The following is a 24,466-nucleotide window of genomic DNA, read 5'->3' on the forward strand; positions in this document are numbered from 1 at the left end:
TGCGTGACTTCCTCTTTGCCGACGATGCAGCTGTCACTACCCACTCTGCCAAAGATCTCCAGCAGCTCATGGATCGTTTTAGCAAGGCCTGCCAAGATTTTGGACTGACAATCAGCCTGAAGAAAACACAGGTCATGGTTCAGGATGTGGACTCACCTCCCTGCATTACAATCTCTGAGCATGAACTGGAGGTTGTCCATGACTTTGTGTACCTTGGCTCAACGATCTCCGACACTCATTCTCTCGATACCGAGCTAAACAAGCGCATCGGTAAAGCAGCTACCACGTTTTCCAGACTCACAAAGAGAGTCTGGTCCAACAAGAAGCTGACGGAACATACCAAGATCCAGGTCTACAGAGCTTGCGTCCTGAGTACACTTCTGTACTGCAGCGAGTCATGGACTCTTCACTCACAACAGGAGAGGAAACTGAGCGCTTTCCACATGCGCTGCCTCCGACGCATCCTCGGCATCACCTGGCAGGACAAAGTTCCAAACAACACAGTCCTGGAACGTGCTGGAATCCCTAGCATGTATTCACTGCTGAAACAGAGACGCCTGCGTTGGCTTGGTCATGTCATGAGAATGGATGATGGCCGGATCCCAAAGGATCTCCTCTATGGAGAACTCGTGCAAGGAAAGCGCCCTACAGGCAGACCACAGCTGCGATACAAGGACATCTGCAAGAGGGATCTGAAGGCCTTAGGGATGGACCTCAACAAGTGGGAAACCCTGGCCTCTGAGCGGCCCGCTTGGAGGCAGGCTGTGCAGCATGGCCTTTCCCAGTTTGAAGAGACACTTTGCCAACAGTCTGAGGCTAAAAGGCAAAGAAGGAAGGCCCATAGTCAGGGAGACAGACCAGGGACAGACTGCACTTGCTCCCGGTGTGGAAGGGATTGTCACTCCCGGATTGGCCTTTTCAGCCACACTAGACGCTGTGCCAGAACCACCATTCAGAGCGCGATACCATAGTCTTTCGAGACTGAAGGTTGCCAATACATACATAGGCAGGCATTTCTAAATCCCTCAAGGGGATAGAGGTTCTCTCAACAACCAACAACATCTCAGAATGGATCTTCCTGGTTTGGTCCCACTTCTGGCTTCCGGTTCTCCCATGCAGGCTGACAAGCAGCTCCATCTCTCACATGGAGGGCAGCCAAGACGCTCTTGCTCACACCAAGAGCAGGTGGAATCACTCAGCTGGGCTTGTCAGCTGCTTCAAGGTCTCGCCATTCTCAGCCGTTCAGGGAGCTGCCGGTGTCCTTGAACTGGCGACCTTCTGATGTTATCTTCGGGCTAATGGAGGCTCTACCCTCTAGACCAGACCTCCTGCCCATACAACATACACATACGCATACACATACAACCTTCTGTTGTGACTTTGACCAGATTTGTACCCCTATAGTTCATCCAAGTTAAAAAAAATCAGAATGTTGAAAAATCAATTTTTTGAACTTGAAAAATCCAAGTACGATATATTCCACAGCCCTTTTGTGTAACATCGATCTTATTTACTTAAAAATTTATATCCCATCTCATTTGCTGAGAGACTTGAGGCAGCTAACAATATATTTAAAACCATGCAATTAAGTATAAAACAAAGCTTTATGTTAAAAGTAAGGCTAGTGGTGTGAGAACAATTAGCAGAACTAGACAAACCCTGGGAAGAGAGGGAGTGAGTTCAGCAAACTTCCTTCAGGGGCATGTTCTATTGCTAGGCTCCTGCTGGGCCCTGGTTCTCATGGTAAAGTTGTGTCTTGGCTGTAACACTTCAAGGCCCAATCCTATCCAACTTCCCAGTGTTGGTGCAGCTGCAATGCAGTCCTAAGGTAAGAGAACAACCACTCCCTTACCTTGAGGAGGCTTTCATGACTGCCTCCCCAAGGCAGGCTGCAGTGTATGACTCATTGGCACAGCTGCATCAGTGGTGAAAGTTGGATAGGATTGGGCCCTCAGATGGCAGCAGTGATAAATTGCAAAGTGCAGGAGCTCGCATGACACCCTGTAGCCACATCTTTTTAAGATTATGCAAGAAAGAGGTATAAAATTAAAGAGTTTTTTTTCCCTACCACATATTTCCACTTTGAAGCTTTTTATTCATTTAAAGGTGGAGCTTCTTTTTCCTGAGATTCTTGGAGCAGATTGTGATAGCTGAATGCACCTGTATAAAAACAAAAAAAGGGATTAAAAAATCCCAAATACGAAAGGAACATTAGTGTGCTAGCCTCTGCCTGTTTACTCAGACCTAAGACCCAGCAGCACTTCTTTCCAGGTAAGTGTGCAAAGGAAAGTAATTAGTACAACATACTGTCTCTCAAAGCAACTCTTGGGAAAGACGATGGCTTAGACCCGGGTGACCAAACTTCAGCATGTCACGCGCCACTTTTTATTTACAGAATCTGGAACATGCCACTCTAAGGGTCTTTGATGACATCTCTGCTGGGAGTGGCTCAGCCAGGACACCCTGTGCTGTCCAGAGGGAGCAGGGCCAGGCACCCATTGTCTCCAGTGGCAGCTGGACCCGCTGCTTCATCCCACCACATCGTGAAAATGCCACACCAAATGCCCCTGGGTGAAGCCTCCAGGTCCAATTGTGCAGACCAGCTTGGCATGAAGGCTACAGCTGTCTGGTTGGCTAGACTAGATGGCCACGCCCAAGCCCTCCTTGCTTTGAATGCTTGGCAGAGAGAGAAAGGGGGCTTGAAATCTTGTAAATAAATAAGTCATGTATTCTGTCTGTGTTTCTGCCAGATGTCTCACTCACAGGGGAACTCTGTCCATGAGTGCTCTTAATAAATGGATTGGTTCTCTTCCTTCAAGCCTATTTAATTTTTCTCTTACAGTATCATTATTGTATTTATTCTTTATTTGAAAGCTGTCTTGGGTGCCCCTTTGGGGGGGGGGGAGGCAGGGCAAACATTGCCTAAGTAAATAACCAATAACAAATCTATTATGAGTAGAGGTGTTTGAAAATGTTGTTTATTTTACATAGAAGTAAGCCCTTTTGGTTCCATAAGATTTAGGCTGTATCTTACTCACCAGAAACAAACACCTCTATGAGACTGTGGCTTTGGGAATGGGCCAACATGGCAAACTGATTTTGTGTAGGGCCCACCCCCCCTGGAGGAGCCTGGAGCAGGCTTGTTCCACCCCCAGGGAGGCCTCAGATTGGCTGGAGGGGAAGGTTTCCAGTGGCAAAAATGGTCACTTCTGATTATTGGCTGAAAACTAGATGATTTTTGCCCCTCAGAAGGTGTTTTGAGAGCCAGAAAGGCTGTGCACAGTCTCCCCAGCCCTCAGAAGGCCCTCTGGATGTGACCAGAACACAACTGGTTATGTTCAAAGGGGGAGGGAGTGACCCTGGAAGGTGCGCAGTGAGGTGGCACTCCTTCCAGCTACACCACTGCCCTGGACCTTTAACAATTGCGTAGAGGAGGGAATTTCAGCAGGTGCATCTTGTCATCTCACAGACACACTCATCTCACAAGCTGCACCTGCTGAAATTCCCTCCTCTACACTTCTGAGACGTCAAATGCCATCCAACGTTTGCTTTCTTTCAAAAAGCCAGATGCCAAAATCTTGCCTACTCAGAGCCCACTCCTATGCATGTCTACTCAAGTAAGTACTATTATATCTAGTGGGGCTTACTCTGAGGAACGTGTGCATAGGATTGGGCTCTCACAGTCCAATCCTATCCACACTTCCCTGGGAGTAAGCCCCATTGACTCTAATGGGACTTAATTATGAGTAGACTTGCATAGGATTGGGCTCTCAGTCATTTCCAGGAATTCCTGTAAGGATTCTCTTGCCAGGTTTCATATACTTTTGACAATCAGCCAACCACTCCCCCTTCTGCAACTGGGACTCTGTAAGGAAAGAAATCAGCAGGATCACAGTTAGAAACCCCAGGCTGGCTGGGAATGCTGTGCCTCAAATCAGTGTCAGCTCTACCTGAGAGGGGAAGCCCTGGAAACAGCCCCTGTTCCAGGTGGAGGCTGACAGCCAGAAGGTGAGTGCTGTGTGAGAAAATGGGCCATCTGGTGCCAAAGATTCAACCAGCTGCACATCTTGTTTTGGAAAGATTGAACTGAGCTGGAGGTATCTTGGAGGAGCCTGAGGGAAAAGAGAAGGGATTTGGGAGAGACAGCTTGGCTGAAAGACAGCTTAGGGGCAGGGCTGGTCCCTCGGGAACCAGACTGCTGGGAATTCCCAGCTTAGATGCTGAGCCTTTCAGGCAGGAACATGTTCATTGTGTGCCTCTGTAGTGCTTAGAATATTTGAGGCACATTTTAAAAACAAATAAATGCACAATAATGATGAAAAAAGCATCCATTGGGAATAGAGACCCAGGAGGCTAGAAACCGGCTTCACAATCAGGGCGTGGAATGAAACAGACAAGGGGTGGTGTGGGAGAATGCTTCTGCCATGTGCAGTGCATTCCACCCTTCCTTCAAGGCAAGCAGAGGAGGGTGTTTGTGTAACTGGATCCCACGCTTGCTCAGTGGGATTTCCTCTCAAGTCAATGAGTGGATTGCAGCCCTTAAGGAGGGAACGTAGCATGTTAATCCAGAACAAAGACCATCTTGAATGTAGGATGACCTGGTGGGTGGGCAGCAAGGATTAATCAAAGACTATGGGGGGGGGCATCATTGCACCCCTCCCTTTTACCACTGGGCTCATTCCCTTATCCCTGGTTCTCATCTCAGTACCAGGTTCTCCCTTTTCTAAGGGTTGACAATATAGTGCTGGGTTGCTACCCTTGGCCAGTCCCTAATGTCAGCAACTTTACTGTCCTACCTCTTTGGCAACCAGCAGACCCTGCCTCAGGTATCTCAGGGTTGTGCTGAGTTGTTTGTGAAGCATCTGACCCAGCAATTGCACAGAGGCCCCTGCATCAGGCAATAAACAGCAGGAAGGCTGGGGAGAGGCCTTTTGAGATGTCTGTCCTTCCCGCACAACACCTTCAATGGCCTCCTTCACAAGAGCCACTGCCCAAAACATCTGCCCACAAAGCCTACAGCACTCAAAGAAGGCCCATGTGAAGAAGGGGACAATTCTTAGAGCACCAGTGAAAATGTCAGGACTGAGATGTTCAAGGATGTTTTGATTGTTGCCCAATTTTCACTGCACTTGAGAGCTTTTTGTTCAAAGAGGGCATACTGACATTGTAGATAAATTACAACTTTAACAGCTATTAGCCATGATGGATAGATTGAACTTCCATTTTCAGTGGCAGTATACCTCTGAAACCAGTTACTGAAGAGTAACTGCAGGAGAGGACTGATGCTTTTTCTGTGCCTTGCTCGAGGGCTTCTTGGGGCTTCTGGTTCACCACCATCAGGACCAGAAAGCAAGTTGAGATTAATCTTTTGCTCTGATTCACTTCTGTTCCTTAATTATTCTTTATAGGGCAGAACATTTCCAAAGAAAGAATTTTTTTCGTGGAGTTCAAAAGCACACCCAACACAATAAGTGCTCCAATTTATTATCAACACCTGGTTTTTTAATGCTACAAAACTAGCTGATCTCAATTCCCAAACTTGCAATTGCAGAGTTGCTTCAGGCAGGGTCTGGTTGTTCTCCTGCCCCAGCTGGTTAGCAGCAGTCAACAAGCTAAAGAACCTGGACAGGAAAATCCCAGTCAAGCTCCAAGATGCAGAAGGCCACAAGCAAAGGGAGGAACCCACCATTTGAACAGAAACCCGAGTCAAACAGATTGGAGTGGTTTTTCAAAACCACAGTTAATTTTTGGTTTTCCATCCACATGAAAAAAAGCAGACCTGGGAAGAAGGCCAGGAGTCGGCATCCTGATGCTCTTGGTATCTACACACAAGGAATTTTTGTTTTCTGTGGAGTCATTCAGTCATGTGCCAGACCGGCCCATCCTAGGGGCCCACTGAGGCTCTTGTCTCAGGTAGGGGATGGGCCAGTGGTGTGCGCGCCTGCCTGTCACCCGTCTCAGCCCGCCTCCACTGCAACCAAACACGCCCAGCTCCCTTCATCTCAAATATTTTCAGGGAGAAAAATGGAAGTACGGCACTACTGAGTGTAGTACTTGGGCCACTTTCTCCAGGGAGGAAGGCGGATTACAAATCAAATCAATAAATAAATACTGAGGCCAGGCTTACCTCACCTCTGTTTAAAAAAAAAGAAGGAATATAATGGGAAGCCACAGCCAACAGTCCGTATCTCAAAGGAACCGCCTGTCAAAAAAGTTTGGGAATCACCGGGCTAGATGTATAGGAGATGCTCCAGCTCTCCACCCTCCTCTCCTCTCCATTTCTTCTTCTGCGCTTGTCCCATGTGGTGGTGGTGTCTCCTATTTTGGACTGGAGCCGCCATTTCTCTCAATCACAGGCTTGGTCTGGGTGCAGGTGGGTGATTTTCATGTTGCTGTGCAGTGCTTCAGTTGGTCCTTTGGTCCATTGCCATTGACCTCCAACTGAAGGCCCTTCTGCGCCAGTGTATTGCTGTTGGCGTGCAGAACATGGCCGTACCATGGAAGCCACATTCTACGTTTCTGCTTCTGCTCCCACCAGTCTGCTGCCTGAAGTGTCTACTGAGTAATTTGATTACTCAGTGATCTGCAGCAGTTCTCTAGGATTTGAGATGGGGCTCTTCCCTGGAGAACCTACCAGCGATTGAACTGGGACATTCTGTGGCCTCATTCCCACTTTTTAGCAGCTTCCTCTCCCTCCAACCAAGCTCCGCCAAAATTCCAAGGCCACCAGTGACACAAGCTTTCAGAAGCTGTAAGCTTACTGTGTCTTCTCTGCCTTATGCCTGGTAGTCAACACAGGTTTCTCAGTCTTGTGGAACATCAAGAAGTGTGCATTGTAAAGTGTTCCCCACTGCAAGTTTTTGGTGCCACCCAGGGGTCACCTCTCTTCACAGGATCTTACTTCTTTGCTGTACGTCCACTGTGAGGTACCCTCCAACAGCCTTACCCTCATCCCAGCTAGTTCAGTTACTCCTCCAGTGTCTTCAGTGGGCAGCCAGAGCTCACCATGGCCGGACCATGCTGCCCCCTGAGAGCGATGAATAAGCTCAATTGCCAGCCCAGGCAACACATGCCATGCTGGGGTATGCCAACACATGCCATGTTGGCACCTGCCCCACTTGTGTTTAGCTCCCACCGCTTCTGCGCAAGCTGCAAGCAGGCTGCCCTGCTCAGCTGCTGCACCTGTCAGGCTGCACTGCTGCAGTGAGGGGGATGTTGCACTGGGAATGGGGCTGAAGGTGGGGAGGGGGAGCCAGAGGAGTGTGAGGGAGCATTAGTTGGGCAGAGGTGGACACAGGATAACAAAACCCCCTGCCCTGGCCATGGGAGGCACGTACTGGGGAGCCCTCCTGTGGCCCAGGGACTCAGAAGGAACCCAGCACTGGAGCCCCTCTCTTTGGTCCTTGTGCCAGTGGCCCCATCGGGCCCTGGGGCCTCAGTGCTAATGGATTTTGGTATCTGCAGGGGGTCATGGAATCGGTCCCCTGCCAATACTGAGGGTCCACCGTATGTAAAAGTGGTGGCCAAACTTGCTTAAGAGCAACACAGAATAAACTTCAGATGTCTGAGAGCTGCAATATTTATGAAGCATTTAAATTCTTTACTCACCATAAACATTAAATGTATGATTGAATCCAGTGGACTCTCAGTTTATAGCTGGTAAATAATTATAAAACTTGAACATTTCTTATTTACTTTTTAAATTAATTGCGATGCAAAAAGAGCTCAGCTAACCTATTTCCAAGAGCCACACACCAGGGCCTCTGAGAGGAATTTTATCAGGGGGTACAAAGTTTCTTTTGGGCACCTTTGCAAAGAGGGAGGGGTGACAGAGCTGGGGAGGGTGGTGATGGGCAAGCAGAATAGGGGCAGGGAGGGGCAAAGCAGGGTGAGGGGAGGGTAGAGACAGCTGGAAAAGTCTTTGGAGCCCACGTCTCCCCACCCATGTGGCTTCAGCAGTGTCCCCAGCATCCTGTGCAGGCAATGAGTCTGAGTAGATAGGAAAACATAACATCCCAGGAAATTTCTGGGCCCAGGTACAAATTACCCTTTACCCCCCTCTCCTAGGCCCAGCCACGCATTATATGTCAAAGAGCTGCACGTGGCACAGTGTGGCCACCTCTGGGATATAACGACCTGAATACATGAACCTGCCTGTTAATTCTAGAAGGCTCTGGCTACCAAGGCTTCTCCACCTTTGTCTCAAAGGTAGGTCCTAATCAGTGTCATCAGCTGCCACTGCTAAGGGGAGAACTCTCAGCTGGCCACAGTGGCCTTGTATCCCAGCCAATTTGCCAAGAGAGCTGCAACCCAAAATGTGAGCTTTCTGAGGTGAGGGCGTAATGGAAATGCGCAGGATACCTGGAGGAGACAGGCTGTGGTGTCAGCAGTGGCCCCTTTAAGGGTGAGGGCTGGGCATCCAGCAGAGTGTGCTGCACAGCTGCAACCACTGGAAGGCAATGGGGCCCTCAGGCATCAAAGCACCTGATGAAGGGGGAGTGTGGGGTGGGTAGTGGGAGGAAAGCCTGAGGACTGGAGAAAAGGCTATTGGAACTGATTGGTGAATGGACTCTGGAGGCTGCTGGAGCAGAAACTGGAGACCCTGAGACTGGTGTTTGGCTGCCGGGCCCAAGGCCTGCTGAGGACCAAAGTGCTGCTATAGTGGTGGGAGGAGCTGCTGGCAAGAGGAAGGAGGACCTCTGCAGGTTAAACAGGCGAGCTGCCCTGGTGGTGGGGTCCAGCAGTGCTGCAAGGCAGAACTAGGGTCATTTTGGGGGAGAGAAGGGGAGCTAATTAGCTTAAGGTGGGCATAATTCTCTAAGTGGAGTCTGGACCAGGAATCTGGCAAAACAGGGGGGCCATATAAAGACATGTGAATAAGGAAACAAAGTGAAAGACACAAATGGAAGCAAATGCATTTATTGATAAACCTGACACCAGGTCTGGCCTATCCAGGAGGCTGACAGAGGTGGGTGCCTCCGGAGAGGCGGAATTGTTAGGGGTGCCCTCCTCCACCTGCCCACTTGCTCCTCCTCCAACTCCTGACTTGAAAAGAGGAACAAAACAGAGCAGAAGAGAAAGCATGGCGTAGAGGGGGGTGTCCAGAGGGCCCAAGAAGCAGCAGCAGAGGCAGTGACTGTCGTGTCACTGGGTATGGGAGGGGGAGGGGATTTGGCCAGCTCAGGCACAGGAGGTCTGACCTTGCAAGCAGTGGCCAAAGGAGTGGCGCAGCGATGAGGAAGCACAAATGCAGTGTTGTCATATTTTTCAGCTACATTTTGCTAGGGAGATGTAGGAGTCATGGCAATTTGTGACATTCATAAAGAATATCACTGTCATAAAGAAGTGTTGAGGATCAGTTATCAAGGAAAGGCAGGGAAGCAAGGAGTTGAAGCTAACCGCATTCCCTCCCCCTTCCCTCCTGAAGTTATGGGATTACAGTTCAAGTAAACCCCTTTCTATAGCTAGATAGTACTTTCCAGATGGATAAACAGAGATATCCCAGTCCTCTCATCTTTTATCCGGCGGATCCAATTAAATCAGTAGGCCTCCAGGAGCATCAGATGGCCTCCTGGCTGGCTGCAGGTTTCTAGAAAAGAAAATGGCACCAGCCAGGATGGCCAGTTTAATGGCAACGGACTTAAGTTACACATAGTTCCCTTGTGAAAGATGCTCTCACATATTAAATTCCTTTTTCTTGGAAGCATAGCTACAAAACCAGACTCCTTAGGAGACATTTTTAAACCAATTATTTTGGGCAAGATGGACACGTAAAAACAGAGTATTGGACACGAAAAAGGCCCACCAGAATCCCACTCCCATTGGCGTTATGTGTTTTAGGTTCTTAGCATGGTCTGCCAATCCCCAGGATTCCTCTTGCTCCTCAGCAGTGAGTGCAAGAGCCTTGCTGTTTTCTCAAACTAAAGTTTCTTCAACTTTCATTCAAACTGCTGGATTTCTGCATTAGAGCAGAACATTCTACATTCACAATCTGGGCCTTGATTCCAAAATGCGGAGGTTTCCAGCCACCCAGCTCATAAAAGGTGCCAAAAGGAAATAGGCAGAGAAACAAGAGACTCTCCTCATTAACTAAATGGTAGCTGGAAAGAGATTGATGCTTCTATATCCCCTTCCCAGGACACCAGGCAAGCTTTTACACACATCTAAAAGAGAAAAGGCTTTTATTCAAAGTAACAAATGCAAACACTCTTCATCACTGGTTGCACAACCTAGATATCTACCAGACAGGGGATGTTTATTCCAGAAGCCCAGTAAAGACAAAAACTGAGAACAAGAAGTGAGAGTCTCTCTTGCACTGAGAGAAGTTCCAAACAGGTTGGGGTATGGAAGAAAAATGATCTCTTTAGGGAAAGTGACATACATTGTTTTTAACTCCCTCCAGAACAGATCCTCATTCATGTCATCAGAAGCACTGAAGCTAGTGTGGGGTGAGGAGCAACAAGAGATGCATTGAGATACTATCCTTCCAAAGCCTTCAAAGCCTAGGAGGATTGAGGCCCCTCCTGTCAACAGCCTCCCAATGAGCATCACTTCCATTTCCAAAAACAGGGTATCTAGTGCAACTCCTGGGCACCAGGACTGAATCAGAGAAAAGACAGGACTCAGTTTATTGTCAGCACGTCGCTCTGGATTTCGTGGCTCAGTTGGGTCTGGAGATCACTCAGTTTCTTCTTTAAGCCAGATAACGCGGAGAGAACTATGGTTTCAGGACGAAGGGAACCACAGGACTCTACGTTGTAATAAAACCTGAGGGAGGACAAAAGGGATCCAAGAAACCTTCACAAAAACAGGCACAAAACTCGTTCTAAACATACCAAGGAGCAAGTCAAGACTTTGCCTCCCCAGCTTTTCATAATTAAAAGTGGGAGACGTAAGCTGGAGCTCAGAAAGGTGTAAAAGCCCCAAAGTGCACCTTCTACTGGACACAGGCAAATCACTCACAACAGAAGAAAGGAAAGGATGGGCAGTCACAAGCAGCACCAAAACGCATTGCATTTTTCTAGAAGTGACCCCTTCAAGACCATGGTGGAAGGCGACAGGAAAAGACTCCAGCAAACATGCAATGGGGAAGATGCAGGTTAGGGGCTTTGTAGTTCACACTAGCAAAACTGGCTGGAATTAAGGCCTCCTGCCCTGCATGGCATTTCTGTAGAGAATGACACAGCAGAAACCTGGTGGTTCAGGAGAATAAGCCAATCAGGGTGCAGAAAAGTACCTGACAGAACACATGCCCTCCTCAGGAGAAAAGTCTAGAATGAAGGAAAGTTGCCTTTTGCATGTTTGCCTCATCTAAAGAACCAAGGATGTTTCTCCTCTAAAGGCATCTTCATCCAGTGACCCACTGCTGGCTCTTTGCTCCTGAAATTGGAGATCCTGAAAATGGGACTCCTTTACACAGACTTTTGCACATGGGCCAACCAAGGCAAAAATACTGGATGCCAGCTGGTCTATAGGGAATTTTCAAATTATACAGAATAACTGGAACTGCCTGAAATGTGAGGATTGGGGACCCACTACCAATTCTGACCCCCTCCTGGGATCCAATCCACCCACCTTCTGCTTCACCTACCCAATTTCCCCGACCTCCTGGAGGGGGAGGGTTTTCAAACAGGCTTTTCAAAGCAACCCTGTGTGGTAGCAGTCTGAACAGGGCTAGCCTTAGGAGCTGTAGAGACAGACAACAAGAAGAGGCTGTGCAGGATTGTATCTGGAATTCGGTTCTGCTGTGGCAGTACCACGACTGGATTCACGCCCTCTCTTGCACAGGCTTTGAAAGGCTGCCGTGACCCTTCCCCCCCAACGAGGCTTTGCGACCCCACTGGAGTCATGACCCACAGGTTGAAGAATACTGGGTCAGAGAAAAGGCTACAAACTTTCTCCCTGATAAGCTAGTTTTCTTTGCGCAGGGAGGTGGGGATGTTTTTGTCAGGAGTATTCAAGTCCCCTTGCCCGCCATCTGCAATGGCACAGCTCATGCACAGCTTTGAGAAAAGAAGCAGAACGAAGGAGAATGCCATTTCTTGGGACTGCTGCCAAGACCCGGCTCCTCACCTCTCTGGCTTCCCATTGGGATCATAGGGAGCCTGGGCTTCGTCTTCATCAATTTCAGAGTATTCGCTCTTTGGCCTAGAAGGAAACAGAGAAGGAAGACTTCAGGCAACAGCATCTCGCTTGGGGCCAGGCCACCCATGAGGCCAACTCAGACAAGTGCCTCGGGCAGTAGAATGGCAGGGAGGTGCCCACCTGTATCCACCCACTCGCCTCTACTGTTTCTCTCCCCAGTCCCCAGAAAGGGGATGCAGGGAAAGAGGAAGTACAGAGGAGAAGAGAGTGGTGGGCTAGAGCTAGATCCAGAGACACTTCTCAGGCCAGAGCCAGCTTCTAACACTAGCTGCTGTAGAGACCAGCACTGGCCTGAGAGGTTTATTACTGTAGTATATTTCTGAAAGTATTGTACGCTGCTTTGCGGACATTTTCAGAGGCAGAAAAGCAGGATTTAAATAACTAGATAAATAATCTCGACCAGTTACAGAAATGGTTAGACTGATCTTTCTATACAGTTGTGCATCACTAAATGCCAGGGATGTGTTCCCGCACCACCATCAAGCGATGCCCAACGCTAAACGTACCCTCCAAAGCTGAGGGGAGCACAGCTCCCCTTGGCTTCAAAGGCTTGGGTAGGGGGGGGTGAAGAGTGACTGGCGAAGGACTGTTGCATATGCAGCCCATCGCTGGTTGGCCCATTGCACCTGTACTCAGTTAAGGTGCTTTGGTCTCTATATTACCACACATTAATATACTGGTATTACAGCTGCAGTAATTTAGTCTCCACTCCAGCCTGTAGGCTGTCCGACTGCTTGCCTTGCTACGAGTTTTCTGCTGGTAATGTTTAGACACGTCATTGCTCTGCGCGAATGGGAACCACCGACAAGCAGATATGGAGGGTGCCCGTGCAGCAGAAACAGACAGTCCCCAAAAGAATTGTGGCTCAGTGATGCAATACTCACTGCTTTGCACTCAGAAGGTTCAATTCCTGGCTTCTCCAAGCAGGGCTGGAAAAGACTCCTGCCTGAAACACTGGAGAGCTGCTGCAAGTCTGTGTTAGCAATGCTGAGCCATATGAACCAAGGCTGGACTCAGCCAAGTTCAATTCAGTCTTCCTTCTGCTTGCACAGGCCACTGGCTATAACCTCAAGAGGTACTTCAGACCTGCTATCCACTTTTGCTCTTTGAACAGCAGATCTACATCACATTACAGAATAGGGCTGAATTCAAAACACCTCAGGGCACACCAGCAAGAGAGCCCCTATTTCTTGCCACTTAGGGACCAGCTCTCTCATCTCCCGAGCTGGGTCTGGAAAGCACAGAGGTGAGGGAGGAAGACAGGAGAAAAGCAAAAAGAGTGGACTGGTAAGATGCAGCCCACAAGCCAACAGGTGCTAAACTCTGTCCTAAGCTCTCGTGCATAATGCGGAATACATGGTTTGCAGCAGATCAAGTGGCTAAATTCAGATGGGAAAGGAGATATACGCAAACTGTATTTACAGAAACACACCATTCCTCTGGCTTGGGGTAGACTGTGTGCCGCAGTGCATTGTCTGGATCATACTCAAAGGCCACTCCTGCTGTGGGGTTCCACTTGGCGTGCTCCTTTCCAAACCCCTTCTTGGCGTAGGCACGCAGCCTCAACTCCTGGCCCTTCCGTAACTTGACAATGAGGATGTCTAGAAAAAAAATGGGTTGAGTAGTGAGGGGTGGACAGTTGCAAGGACTCTATGGAAGCCCAAGAGTTCAATCCTGCCTGTTTAAAGACACCTCCATCATCAGAAGGCCAAGAAGAGGTACATGATTATAATCATGGAAAGACCTGACATTTGTATAAACGAAAGTATTGCTTTCTGAGCAAGCAAAGTACTCCACAGGCACTGTATTGGTGTTGCATTTGCAATGTCTGGAAGCGGAGAAAAGTGTATCAACACTACACACATTCTACACCTCAAGGGAGCAATACACCTGGTGAGCCAGTCAGAGCAGATGCAAGAGTTTCCCCTCCAGTTCTTCCACTAAAGCTCTCTTTAGCATGCAGCATGCTAATCTCAGACTATCTTTCCTTCCTCCTCCCCCCAGAATTCCCTTCAGCTAGAGAGCAAGCACTGAGAGCCTTCCCTCTCTTTCCAAGTATGAAGACCTCAAAGTATTTCCTTTCCTTGAAGTTATCTTCTTAACAGAAGTCTCCCAAGCCACTTATGTAAACCAGGTGGCTAACAACAGCCGCCCCTGTACAGTTATTAAGTCTTATAATCCCATTTTACAGACAGGGAAGACTAAGGCTAAGAGTGGCTTGCCTGAGGCAATTGAGTGAGCTTTTAGCAGAGGCAAGATGTGAATGGGGGACATCTGGATTTGTAGCTCAGTCTCTCCACCACACCAGCTTTCTGTCATGGGGCTCTCCACTGGTCTCAGAACATTTTTCATACTCTGATATTCAAACTGTGGAACCCGCCAAGCAAAGAGAGAAGCACAAAGATTTTTTTAAATATTCCATCTCTCTGTAGATTTTGTTTGACTTGTGAGAAAGACATACCATCTTGTTCCACGTAGTCATTGGGGTCATTATCTCTGCTCCGAGATGTCACCTGTACAGGGCAGACAGAAAGCGAGTCACTGAATGTCTATATGCTTATTTTGAATTCTGACATTTGCTCAACCATGATTGCAAGCAGAGCCTGATCAATCTGAATTACAGATAAAACACAAAGCCCAGCCTAAGTTGAGCTTCACTGAATCAACACTGGGAATCCACTGCCAGAGACAATCCAAGGCCTGCCACCATGTAAGCCAGCGTGCTAAATGTTGTTCCCCTGTGCATGGGATCTGCCAGTCCCTGCTTTTCCCACCCCTTGGAATGGAAGGGGGAACAGAGTGGACATGTGGAGAGAGAAGGGGGTGGGCTAGAGGAGGGGTCTCTAAACTTTTAGGCCAGAGGGCCACGTCAAATATTTGGCAAGGTCTCGAGGGTCAGAAAAATAAATTTTAAATATAAAATTTAAATAAATGCATTAGGAAGCCTAAGGCCTTCAGACAGCCCCAAAACATCACTTCTGGTTTTCAGGAAAGTCAGGAAGTGATGTTTTCATAAGAACATAAGAACAGCCCCACTGGATCAGGCCATAGGCCCATCTAGTCCAGCTTCCTGTATCTCACAGCGGCCCACCAAATGCCCCAGGGAGCACACCAGATAACAAGAGACCTCATCCTGGTGCCCTCCCCTACATCTGGCATTCTGACTTAACCCATTCCTAAAATCAGGAGGTTGCGCATACCCATCATGGCTTGTACCCCATAATGGATTTTTCCTCCAGAAACTCGTCCAATCCCCTTTTAAAGGCGTCTAGGCTAGACACCAGCACCACATCCTGTGGCAAGGAGTTCCACAGACCAACCACGCGCTGAGTAAAGAAATATTTTCTTTTGTCTGTCCTAACCCGCCCAACACTCAATTTTAGTGGATGTCCCCTGGTTCTGGTATTATGTGAGAGTGTAAAGAGCATCTCCCTATCCACTCTGTCCATCCCCTGCATAATTTTGTATGTCTCAATCATGTCCCCCCTCAAGCGTCTCTTTTCTAGGCTGAAGAGGCCCAAACGCCGTAGCCTTTCCTCATAAGGAAGGTGCCCCAGCCCCGTAATCATCTTAGTCGCTCTCTTTTGCACCTTTTCCATTTCCACTATGTCTTTTTTGAGATGCGGCGACCAGAACTGGACACAATACTCCAGGTGTGGCCTTACCATCGATTTGTACAACGGCATTATAATACTAACCGTTTTGTTCTCAATACCCTTCCTAATGATCCCAAGCATAGAATTGGCCTTCTTCACTGCTGCCGCACATTGGGTCGACACTTTCATCGACCTGTCCACCACCACCCCAAGATCTCTCTCCTGATCTGTCACAGACAGCTCAGAACCCATCAGCCTATATCTAAAGTTTTGATTTTTTGCCCCAATGTGCATGACTTTACACTTACTGACATTGAAGCGCATCTGCCATTTTGCTGCCCATTCTGCCAGTCTGGAGAGATCCTTCTGGAGCTCCTCACAATCACTTCTGGTCTTTACCACTCGGAAAAGTTTGGTGTCGTCTGCAAACTTAGCCACTTCACTGCTCAACCGTGTCTCCAGGTCATTTATGAAGAGGTTGAAAAGCACCGGTCCCAGGACAGATCCTTGGGGCACACCGCTTTTCACCTCTCTCCATTGTGAAAATTGCCCATTGACACCCACTCTCTGCTTCCTGGCCTCCAACCAGTTCTCAATCCACGAGAGGACCTGTCCTCTAATTCCCTGACTGTGGAGTTTTTTCAGTAGCCTTTGGTGAGGGACCGTGTCAAACGCCTTCTGAAAGTCCAGATATATAATGTCCACGGGTTCTCCCGCATCCACATGCCTGTTGACCTTTTCAAAGAATTCTATAAGGTTTGTGAGGCAAGACTTACCCTTACAGAAGCCATGCTGACTCTCCCTCAGCAAGGCCTGTTTGTCTATGTGTTTTGAGATCCTATCTTTGATGAGGCATTGCACCATCTTACCCGGTATAGATGTTAGGCTGACCGGCCTATAGTTTCCCGGGTCCCCCCTCTTTCCCTTTTTAAAAATAGGCGTGACATTTGCTATCCTCCAATCTTCTGGTACCGTGGCCGTTTTGAGGGACAAGTTGCATACCTTAGTCAAGAGATCTGCAACTTCATTCTTCAATTCCTTAATAACCCTTGGGTGTATGCCATCAGGGCCCGGTGACTTATTGATCTTTAATTTATCAATGAGGTCTGAAACATCTTCTCTTTTAACCTCTATCTGACTTAACTCCTTGGTCAGGAGGGGCCGTTCGGGCAGCCTAAGGTTTTCAGACCTTAGGAAGGCATTCTGAGGGGAGGCGCATGGCCTCTCTGGCCCTTAGAACACCCTCCAGATGCAACTGGAACACAGCTCTGGTCACATTTGGCTGAGCAGCCCAGAGGCTTGCAGGGGCCCAGAGAAAACACAGAAAAACCCTGATCTGCACACCCACCTTTAGCTGCTACGCTGCACTGGCTCTTTGTTATATTAATTCTCCAGGACAGTGGTGCTCAAAGCGCCAACTGCTGAGCTCTGAAAACAGCTTCCCTGGCACAAATGAGGCAAACCATTCCACAGGAGAGCCAGTAATCTTCCTTCCTGATTTCCCCCAAACCACGTGCCTCTCAGCTGCATCTGCCTGGAACTCCAGGTGCACAGCCGGCTGGGGTGACGCAACATGGAAACAGCTGGCCACTATGTGGTTTGGGAGAGATTGGGGAGGAAGATTAGCAGCACCCTGGCGGAATAGTTTGCCTTGGTCAGGGGGTAAGCATGTGTGCCAGATCCAGCCCGCAGGCCACAGTTTGCCCTGCTCTGCTCTAGGACAGGAGTGGGCAAACATTCTGGCAGGAGGGCCACATCATCTCTCTGGCACTGTGTCAGGAGAAAAAAAGAATTAACTTACATTCCAAATTTGAATAAATTTTCATTAGAAACAGAACTTATATGAATGAGGGCGCAATCTTAACCCCTTATTGTCAGTGCTTTCCAGCACTGGCACAACATCGCCAATAGGACGTGTGCTGCATCCTAAAGTTGGGTGTCACTCACAGAGGCCTCCTCAAAATAAGGGAATGTTTGTTCCCTTACCTCAGAGCTGCACTGACATAAGAGGTTAGAACTGCGCCCTGAATGAATTTTATTGAGTTCATTTTTAATGCAAAAGAGCTATAATACATGCACATAGAACCATATTGTGCACATAGAACCATATTGACATAGTGGGCATAACGGAAACCTGGTGGAATGCGGAGAATCAGTGGGATACCGCAATCCCGGGCTATAAACTCTACAGGAGGGACAGGCAGGGGCGTGTTGGAGGTGGGGTGGCCCTTTATGTTAAGGAAGGGATAGAATCCGGCAAAGTAGAGATTGAAGGTGGGTCCGACTCCACCGTAGAATCTCTGTGGGTTAAATTACCAGGCTTGTGCAGCGATGTAATACTGGGGGCGTGCTATCGTCCTCCAGACCAGAAATCTGATGGGGACCTTGAAATGAGGAAACAGATCAGGGAGGTGACAAGGAGGGACAGGGTTGTAATCATGGGGGACTTCAATTATCCTCATATTGACTGGGTCAATTTGTGTTCTGGTCACGATAAGGAAACCGGATTTCTTGATGTGCTAAATGACTGTGGCTTAGATCAGCTAGTCACGGAGCCCACCAGAGGACAGGTGACTCTGGATTTAATATTGTGCGGTACGCAGGACCTGGTTAGAGATGTAAACGTTACTGAGCCATTGGGGAACAGTGATCATGCTGCGATCCGTTTTGACGTGCACGTTGGGGGAAGAATACCAGGCAAATCTCTAACAAAAACCCTTGACTTCCAACGGGCGGACTTCCCTCAAATGAGGAGGCTGGTTAGAAGGAGGTTGAAAGGGAGGGTAAAAAGAGTCCAGTCTCTCCAGAGTGCATGGAGGCTGCTTAAAACAACAGTAATAGAGGCCCAGCAGAGGTGTATACTGCAAAGAAAGAAGGGTTCCACTAAATCCAGGAGAGTGCCCGCATGGCTAACCAGCCAAGTTAGAGAGGCTGTGAAGGGCAAGGAAGCTTCCTTCCGTAAATGGAAGTCTTGCCCTAATGAAGAGAATAAAAAGGAACATAAACTGTGGCAAAAGAAATGTAAGAAGGTGATAGGGGAGGCCAAGTGAGACTATGAGGAACGCATGGCCGGCAACATTAAGGGGAATAATAAAAGCTTCTTCAAATATGTTAGAAGCAGGAAACCTGCCAGAGAAGCGGTTGGCCCTCTGGATGGTGAGGGAGGGAAAGGGGAGATAAAAGGAGACTTAGAGATGGCAGAGAAATTAAATGAGTTCTTTGCATCTGTCTTCACGCAGAAGACCTCGGGCAGATACCGCTGCCCAAACGGCCCCTCCTAACCGAGGAGTTAAGTCAGATAGAGGTTAAAAGAGAAGATGTTTCAGACCTCATTGATAAATTAAAGATCAATAAGTCACCGGGCCCTGATGGCATACACCCAAGGGTTATTAAGGAATTGAAGAATGAAGTTGCAGATCTCTTGACTAAGGTATGCAACTTGTCCCTCAAAACGGCCACAGTGCCAGAAGATTGGAGGATAGCAAATGTCACGCCTATTTTTAAAAAGGGAAAGAGGGGGGACCCGGGAAACTATAGGCCGGTCAGCCTAACATCCATACCGGGTAAGATGGTGGAATGCCTCATCAAAGATAGGAACTCAAAACACATAGACGAACAGGCCTTGCTGAGGGAGAGTCAGCATGGCTTCTGTAAGGGTAAGTCTTGCCTCACAAACCTTATAGAATTCTTTGAAAAGGTCAACAGGCATGTGGATGCGGGAGAACCCGTGGACATTATATATCTGGACTTTCAGAAGGCGTTTGACACGGTCCCTCACCAAAGGCTACTGAAAAAACTCCACAGTCAGGGAATTAGAGGACAGGTCCTCTCGTGGATTGAGAACTGGTTGGAGGCCAGGAAGCAGAGAGTGGGTGTCAATGGGCAATTTTCACAATGGAGAGAGGTGAAAAGCGGTGTGCCCCAAGGATCTGTCCTGGGACCGGTGCTTTTCAACCTCTTCATAAATGACCTGGAGACACGGTTGAGCAGTGAAGTGGCTAAGTTTGCAGACGACACCAAACTTTTCCGAGTGGTAAAGACCAGAAGTGATTGTGAGGAGCTCCAGAAGGATCTCTCCAGACTGGCAGAATGGGCAGCAAAATGGCAGATGCGCTTCAATGTCAGTAAGTGTAAAGTCATGCACATTGGGGCAAAAAATCAAAACTTTAGATATAGGCTGATGGGTTCTGAGCTGTCTGTGACAGATCAGGAGAGAGATCTTGGGGTGGTGGTGGACAGGTCGATGAAAGTGTCGACCCAATGTGCGACGGCAGTGAAGAAGGCCAATTCTATGCTTGGGATCATTAGGAAGGGTATTGAGAACAAAACGGTTAGTATTATAATGCCGTTGTACAAATCGATGGTAAGGCCACACCTGGAGTATTGTGTCCAGTTCTGGTCGCCGCATCTCAAAAAAGACATAGTGGAAATGGAAAAGGTGCAAAAGAGAGCGACTAAGATGATTACGGGGCTGGGGCACCTTCCTTATGAGGAAAGGCTACGGTGTTTGGGCCTCTTCAGCCTAGAAAAGAGACGCTTGAGGGGGGACATGATTGAGACATACAAAATTATGCAGGGGATGGACAGAGTGGATAGAGAGATGCTCTTTACACTCTCACATAATACCAGAACCAGGGGACATCCACTAAAATTGAGTGTTGGGCGGGTTAGGACAGACAAAAGAAAATATTTCTTTACTCAGCGCGTGGTCGGTCTGTGGAACTCCTTGCCACAGGATGTAGTGCTGGCGTCTAGCCTAGACGCCTTTAAAAGGGGATTGGACGAGTTTCTGGAGGAAAAATCCATTATGGGGTACAAGCCATGATGTGTATGCGCAACCTCCTGATTTTAGGAATGGGTTAAGTCAGAATGCCAGATGTAGGGGAGAGCACCAGGATGAGGTCTCTTGTTATCTGGTGTGCTCCCTGGGGCATTTGGTGGGCCGCTGTGAGATACAGGAAGCTGGACTAGATGGGCCTATGGCCTGATCCAGTGGGGCTGTTCTTATGTTCTTATATGAACCATAGAACCAAACAAACTGTTTGCCACACACCTCTTGCACAGCAAAAACATACAGACCAAGCCAGAAACATGTGGAGACATAAGTTGTTCAGAGGCAATGGGGGGGGGGTTAAAATAACAGGTCAGTGTGGGCTCCAACAGTCTCTGATGGCCCAGAGGCTCACTGGAGACTGGCGGATCCCTTTGGGTCAAATTGGGGGTCCCGCAGGGCTGCAAATGGCCCACGGGCCAGAGTTTGCCCACATCTGCTCTAGGATATCTATATTCAATGCTACATGTGGTTGAGCTTTTCCCATTTCATTGCATTTTCAATATTTACTCCATTAAAGCCTTTCACTTCTATGTCTTCCAGACCGAAGAGAGTTTCAATTCTTGGTAATCCCCTAGCTGCCCAAATGCCTAGGGAGATATCTCCAGCTTCTAGTTAGAAGACACCATCTGGATTTTGTAGCACCACCCAGGTGGCATACAGAATGTTTTAGAAGACATGCTGTTTTTGCTTGCAGAAAGGCAGCAAGCGAGACCTAGATGAGAGAGAAGGAACAACATACTGACCGGTATAACCCGGGGGTTGTTGGAAATTAGGTCACGAGATGTGACATGGCGGGTTTGGTCTTCATTACATCGGACATCAAGAGTGAACTCCACTGAGCACTCGGGACAAAACTCATCGCAGGTGCAATCCTGGAGAGAAAAGTGAAAAATCTAGATGAGGCAGGCCCATGCGAACTTGAAGCATCTCCCATCACAGCTGGGGTTGGTGTTGTGGCCAAGAAACTGCAGATGCTCGTCCATAAGTTGATCCCACAGGTAAGTCGAGGGCAGGTTTTGAGCCAAAAATCATGCAATTTTCTATGACCCTCTGATAAGTCGGGGGTTAAACTTGGGGGGGGTGCCTGACTATAGTTTTGTCTGATTTTATCCAAGGCCAGATCCTGAAAAATAACCTACTACTAATTGTAAGCTAAGAACTTTAGTCTCCAATTTATCAAAAATATAGTAAAAGATCATAAGATACATTTTTAATCTTTTTAAATTATTGTCTTCGTCACCTTTTTGTAAACACTATCAGAGTTAGTGCACTGTAAACAACATACCAGTAAAACAGTGGTTCCCGACCTGGGATTCATGTACCCCCAGGGACACTCAACAGGACCTTTAGGGGTACTTGAAAGAATGGAATAATGGCAGAAAAAGGCAGGTCGTGCTCCAGAATGCCTTGCAAGGCAGGAAGGGAGGTAGCTAGGAGATTCTTGGCTTTGAGCAAATTGCACCAGCTCAGCTCCGGAAACCATTGTTTGGAACAGCAAGAAACCAATGACAATATCTCTATAATTCCCAGAATCTTGGCTAGATCCCAAATTAGACTATAACCAGCCCAGCATTGGTTGTGTTGATGTTTTATTATAACAATAATAGTAGTATCACTGTTGCTGTCCTTCCAAACTAAACTGAAGATATACTCAACTAGGGGTCAGCAATAGGGAGCTTTGGACGAAATCCAACCTCCTGGGGAATACTGACCAGAAAGGGGCAAACGACAGGAGTGGCAACTGCGGCAATAAAATGAACACTTGGGGCGGTGGTGTACAGGCCTTAGTTCTTGTCAATCGCGATGTCAATCATTCTCAAAGTGGTACTCCAAGAATCTAATAGCTTGACTCACCCTGGAGTACTGTAGCTTATCAACAACATCATCACTGGTGAGTGGAATCAGACCTGGGGGGGGGGGAGAGGAAGAGAAATTGGTCTTAAGTGAGTAGTGTTAAAAAAGGAACAATTTTTGTTTCACACTCAAATTATTCACAATATCTGCAACACAACAAGGACCAAAGTAATCCATGCTTTAGGCTGCAATCCAGTGCACTTTCTTGGAAGAAAACCCCACTGAACATAGTAGAACTTACTTTCCTTGTTAGTCACATTGGGATTGAACTAATTTAACAACCTCTACTGGGGCTGTTCTTTAACTTTTTTATCTAGTGTGTAATTAATCAGAGGAAGGTCTTGCTGCAGGATGTTGTGATGCTGTCTGGCCTGGATGACTGGACAGATTGATAGAGGAAAGATCCACCATGGGAGGGAAGTCATGATGACTGTATGCAACCTGAGTTTTAGCCTATCTCAAAATGCCACATGCAAGGGAGTGTTTTGTTGCTTTGAGCGTTCCTGGCGGGCCACTGTTAGGCACAGGAAACTAGACTAGATGGCCTGATCCAGCAGGGCTCTTCTTACGTTCTTAAGATGGTCTGGAACCTTAAAAATGATGAGAATGTGGCAGCCAGGCTTGGCTTTCTGGGGCTTGTTGGCTGGAATGCAAAATACTGGTGCTTTTCCACCCTCACTGGCTACCAGCATGCTTTGCTTCCAGGTGCAATTCAATAACATTTACTAATTCTAATTTAATGTTCTGAACCACGCATTATTTACTTCTGTGTAAACCACACTTTGTGAATTACTATGTTGAAAAGCGGTATAGAAAAGTACAAGTCCTCTGTGGGTTGGGACTTGTTTAGTTTGGGGAATGCCAATTTGCTGCGGTCAGTACTGAAGGCCCTATACAGGTGACGAGACACGAAAGGGAGGTAGGCTGGGACATGACAGGGCCATTTTGGTAGCGGCACCCAGGTTGCTTCCCCCCCTGAAGGCTGGCTGATCCCAGGCTTGTAGGCCTTCAAACAGATGCTGAAAACGCCTTTTTGCAGATGGCTTTTCGTGATTTTGCTCTTGCTGCTCTAATTAGATTTCAGTTTCTCTCTCCTTCCTCTCCAGCTTCAATTACTGCTGTGCCTTTTAAGTGCTGCTGAGGCTCCACGTTTCCAGCTGCTGTTGTCCTGATAAAGTCCTCGTGAGAGAAAAGACGGAGGCGTTTTAAGCAGAGGAAGGAGGCTGCGTGCAGTTTGTGAAGCGAAAGCGCACCGGCGCGAAGGCTCCTCTGCCCGAGACTCACCCAGCCTGTGCGCGATGAACTCGTCGTGCAGCACGGAGGAGTTGGCGTCGATCTGGACCCAGTCGATGGCTGCGGAGGGCAAAGGAGAGAAGTGCCTGAGCGGGGGCGGGAGCGGGGGGCGAGCTCCGCCCGGCGCGCCTGTCCCTGGGAGCCCGCGGGGCGCTCAGCACGGCCTGGCGCTCTCTGCAGGCACTGCTGCAGGCCCGGGCCGGAGAAGCGCCTCTCCCCGCGAAGGGCGCCGCAGCCTCGGGACCCCGCCGAGCGAGGGGGCTCCGCGCACCTACGATGGGCACCTCGGCGATGAAGACCCTCCGGATGGAGTTGGCGACCCTGCGGGAGAGAAGCGCGGTCAGGCGGGGCAGCGGGCGGGGCTGCCCGGGCCCGCGGGGGGGGGCGGGGCTCACGCGAGGTCGGTGTTCTCGATGATGAACTTCACGTTCTCGTCGCTCAGCTCCGTGATGCGCACCGTCGGCTGGTTCGCGTACGGCATGGCGGCGGGCGCGCGGGAAGGGGCGGGGCGGGCTCGGCGCGCGGGTGCTGCCGGGAGCGGCGCGCGGCCAATCGGGGCGGGGCGGGCGCAGCTGCGCAGAGGCTCGAGCAGGCAGCCGGTCCTCGGGGCGCGTGAGGCGGCGCTGCGCGGGGCGCCGGGCGGTGAGGGCGCGGCCGTGCGAGGGCCCTGGGGCGGGCGGCCGGCAGAGCCGCGGCGCCTGTGCCGCTGCGGGCGGGAAGGAGGGCCGAGCCGCGCGCGCGCGCG

The 24,466-nt window shown here is 48.9% G+C and overlaps 1 protein-coding gene across 1 annotated transcript; it reads right to left on the bottom strand.

Moving 5' to 3' along the window:
- Nucleotides 1–10,164: 10,164 nt before the first annotated feature.
- On the bottom strand, nt 10,165–24,205 carry POLR2C (RNA polymerase II subunit C). The gene is made up of 9 exons (XM_066637039.1): nt 24,117–24,205; nt 23,993–24,042; nt 23,713–23,781; nt 22,429–22,481; nt 21,318–21,446; nt 14,606–14,657; nt 13,577–13,745; nt 12,073–12,147; nt 10,165–10,767 (listed from the first exon to the last, which is right to left on the bottom strand). The coding sequence occupies exons 1-9, from the start codon at nt 24,200–24,202 to the stop codon at nt 10,623–10,625; spliced, it is 828 nt and encodes a 275-aa protein (XP_066493136.1). The 5' UTR covers nt 24,203–24,205; the 3' UTR covers nt 10,165–10,622.
- Nucleotides 24,206–24,466: the final 261 nt, after the last annotated feature.

The sequence above is a fragment of the Tiliqua scincoides genome, chromosome 9 (assembly GCF_035046505.1).
Source record: "Tiliqua scincoides isolate rTilSci1 chromosome 9, rTilSci1.hap2, whole genome shotgun sequence".
NCBI lineage: Eukaryota > Metazoa > Chordata > Lepidosauria > Squamata > Scincidae > Tiliqua > Tiliqua scincoides.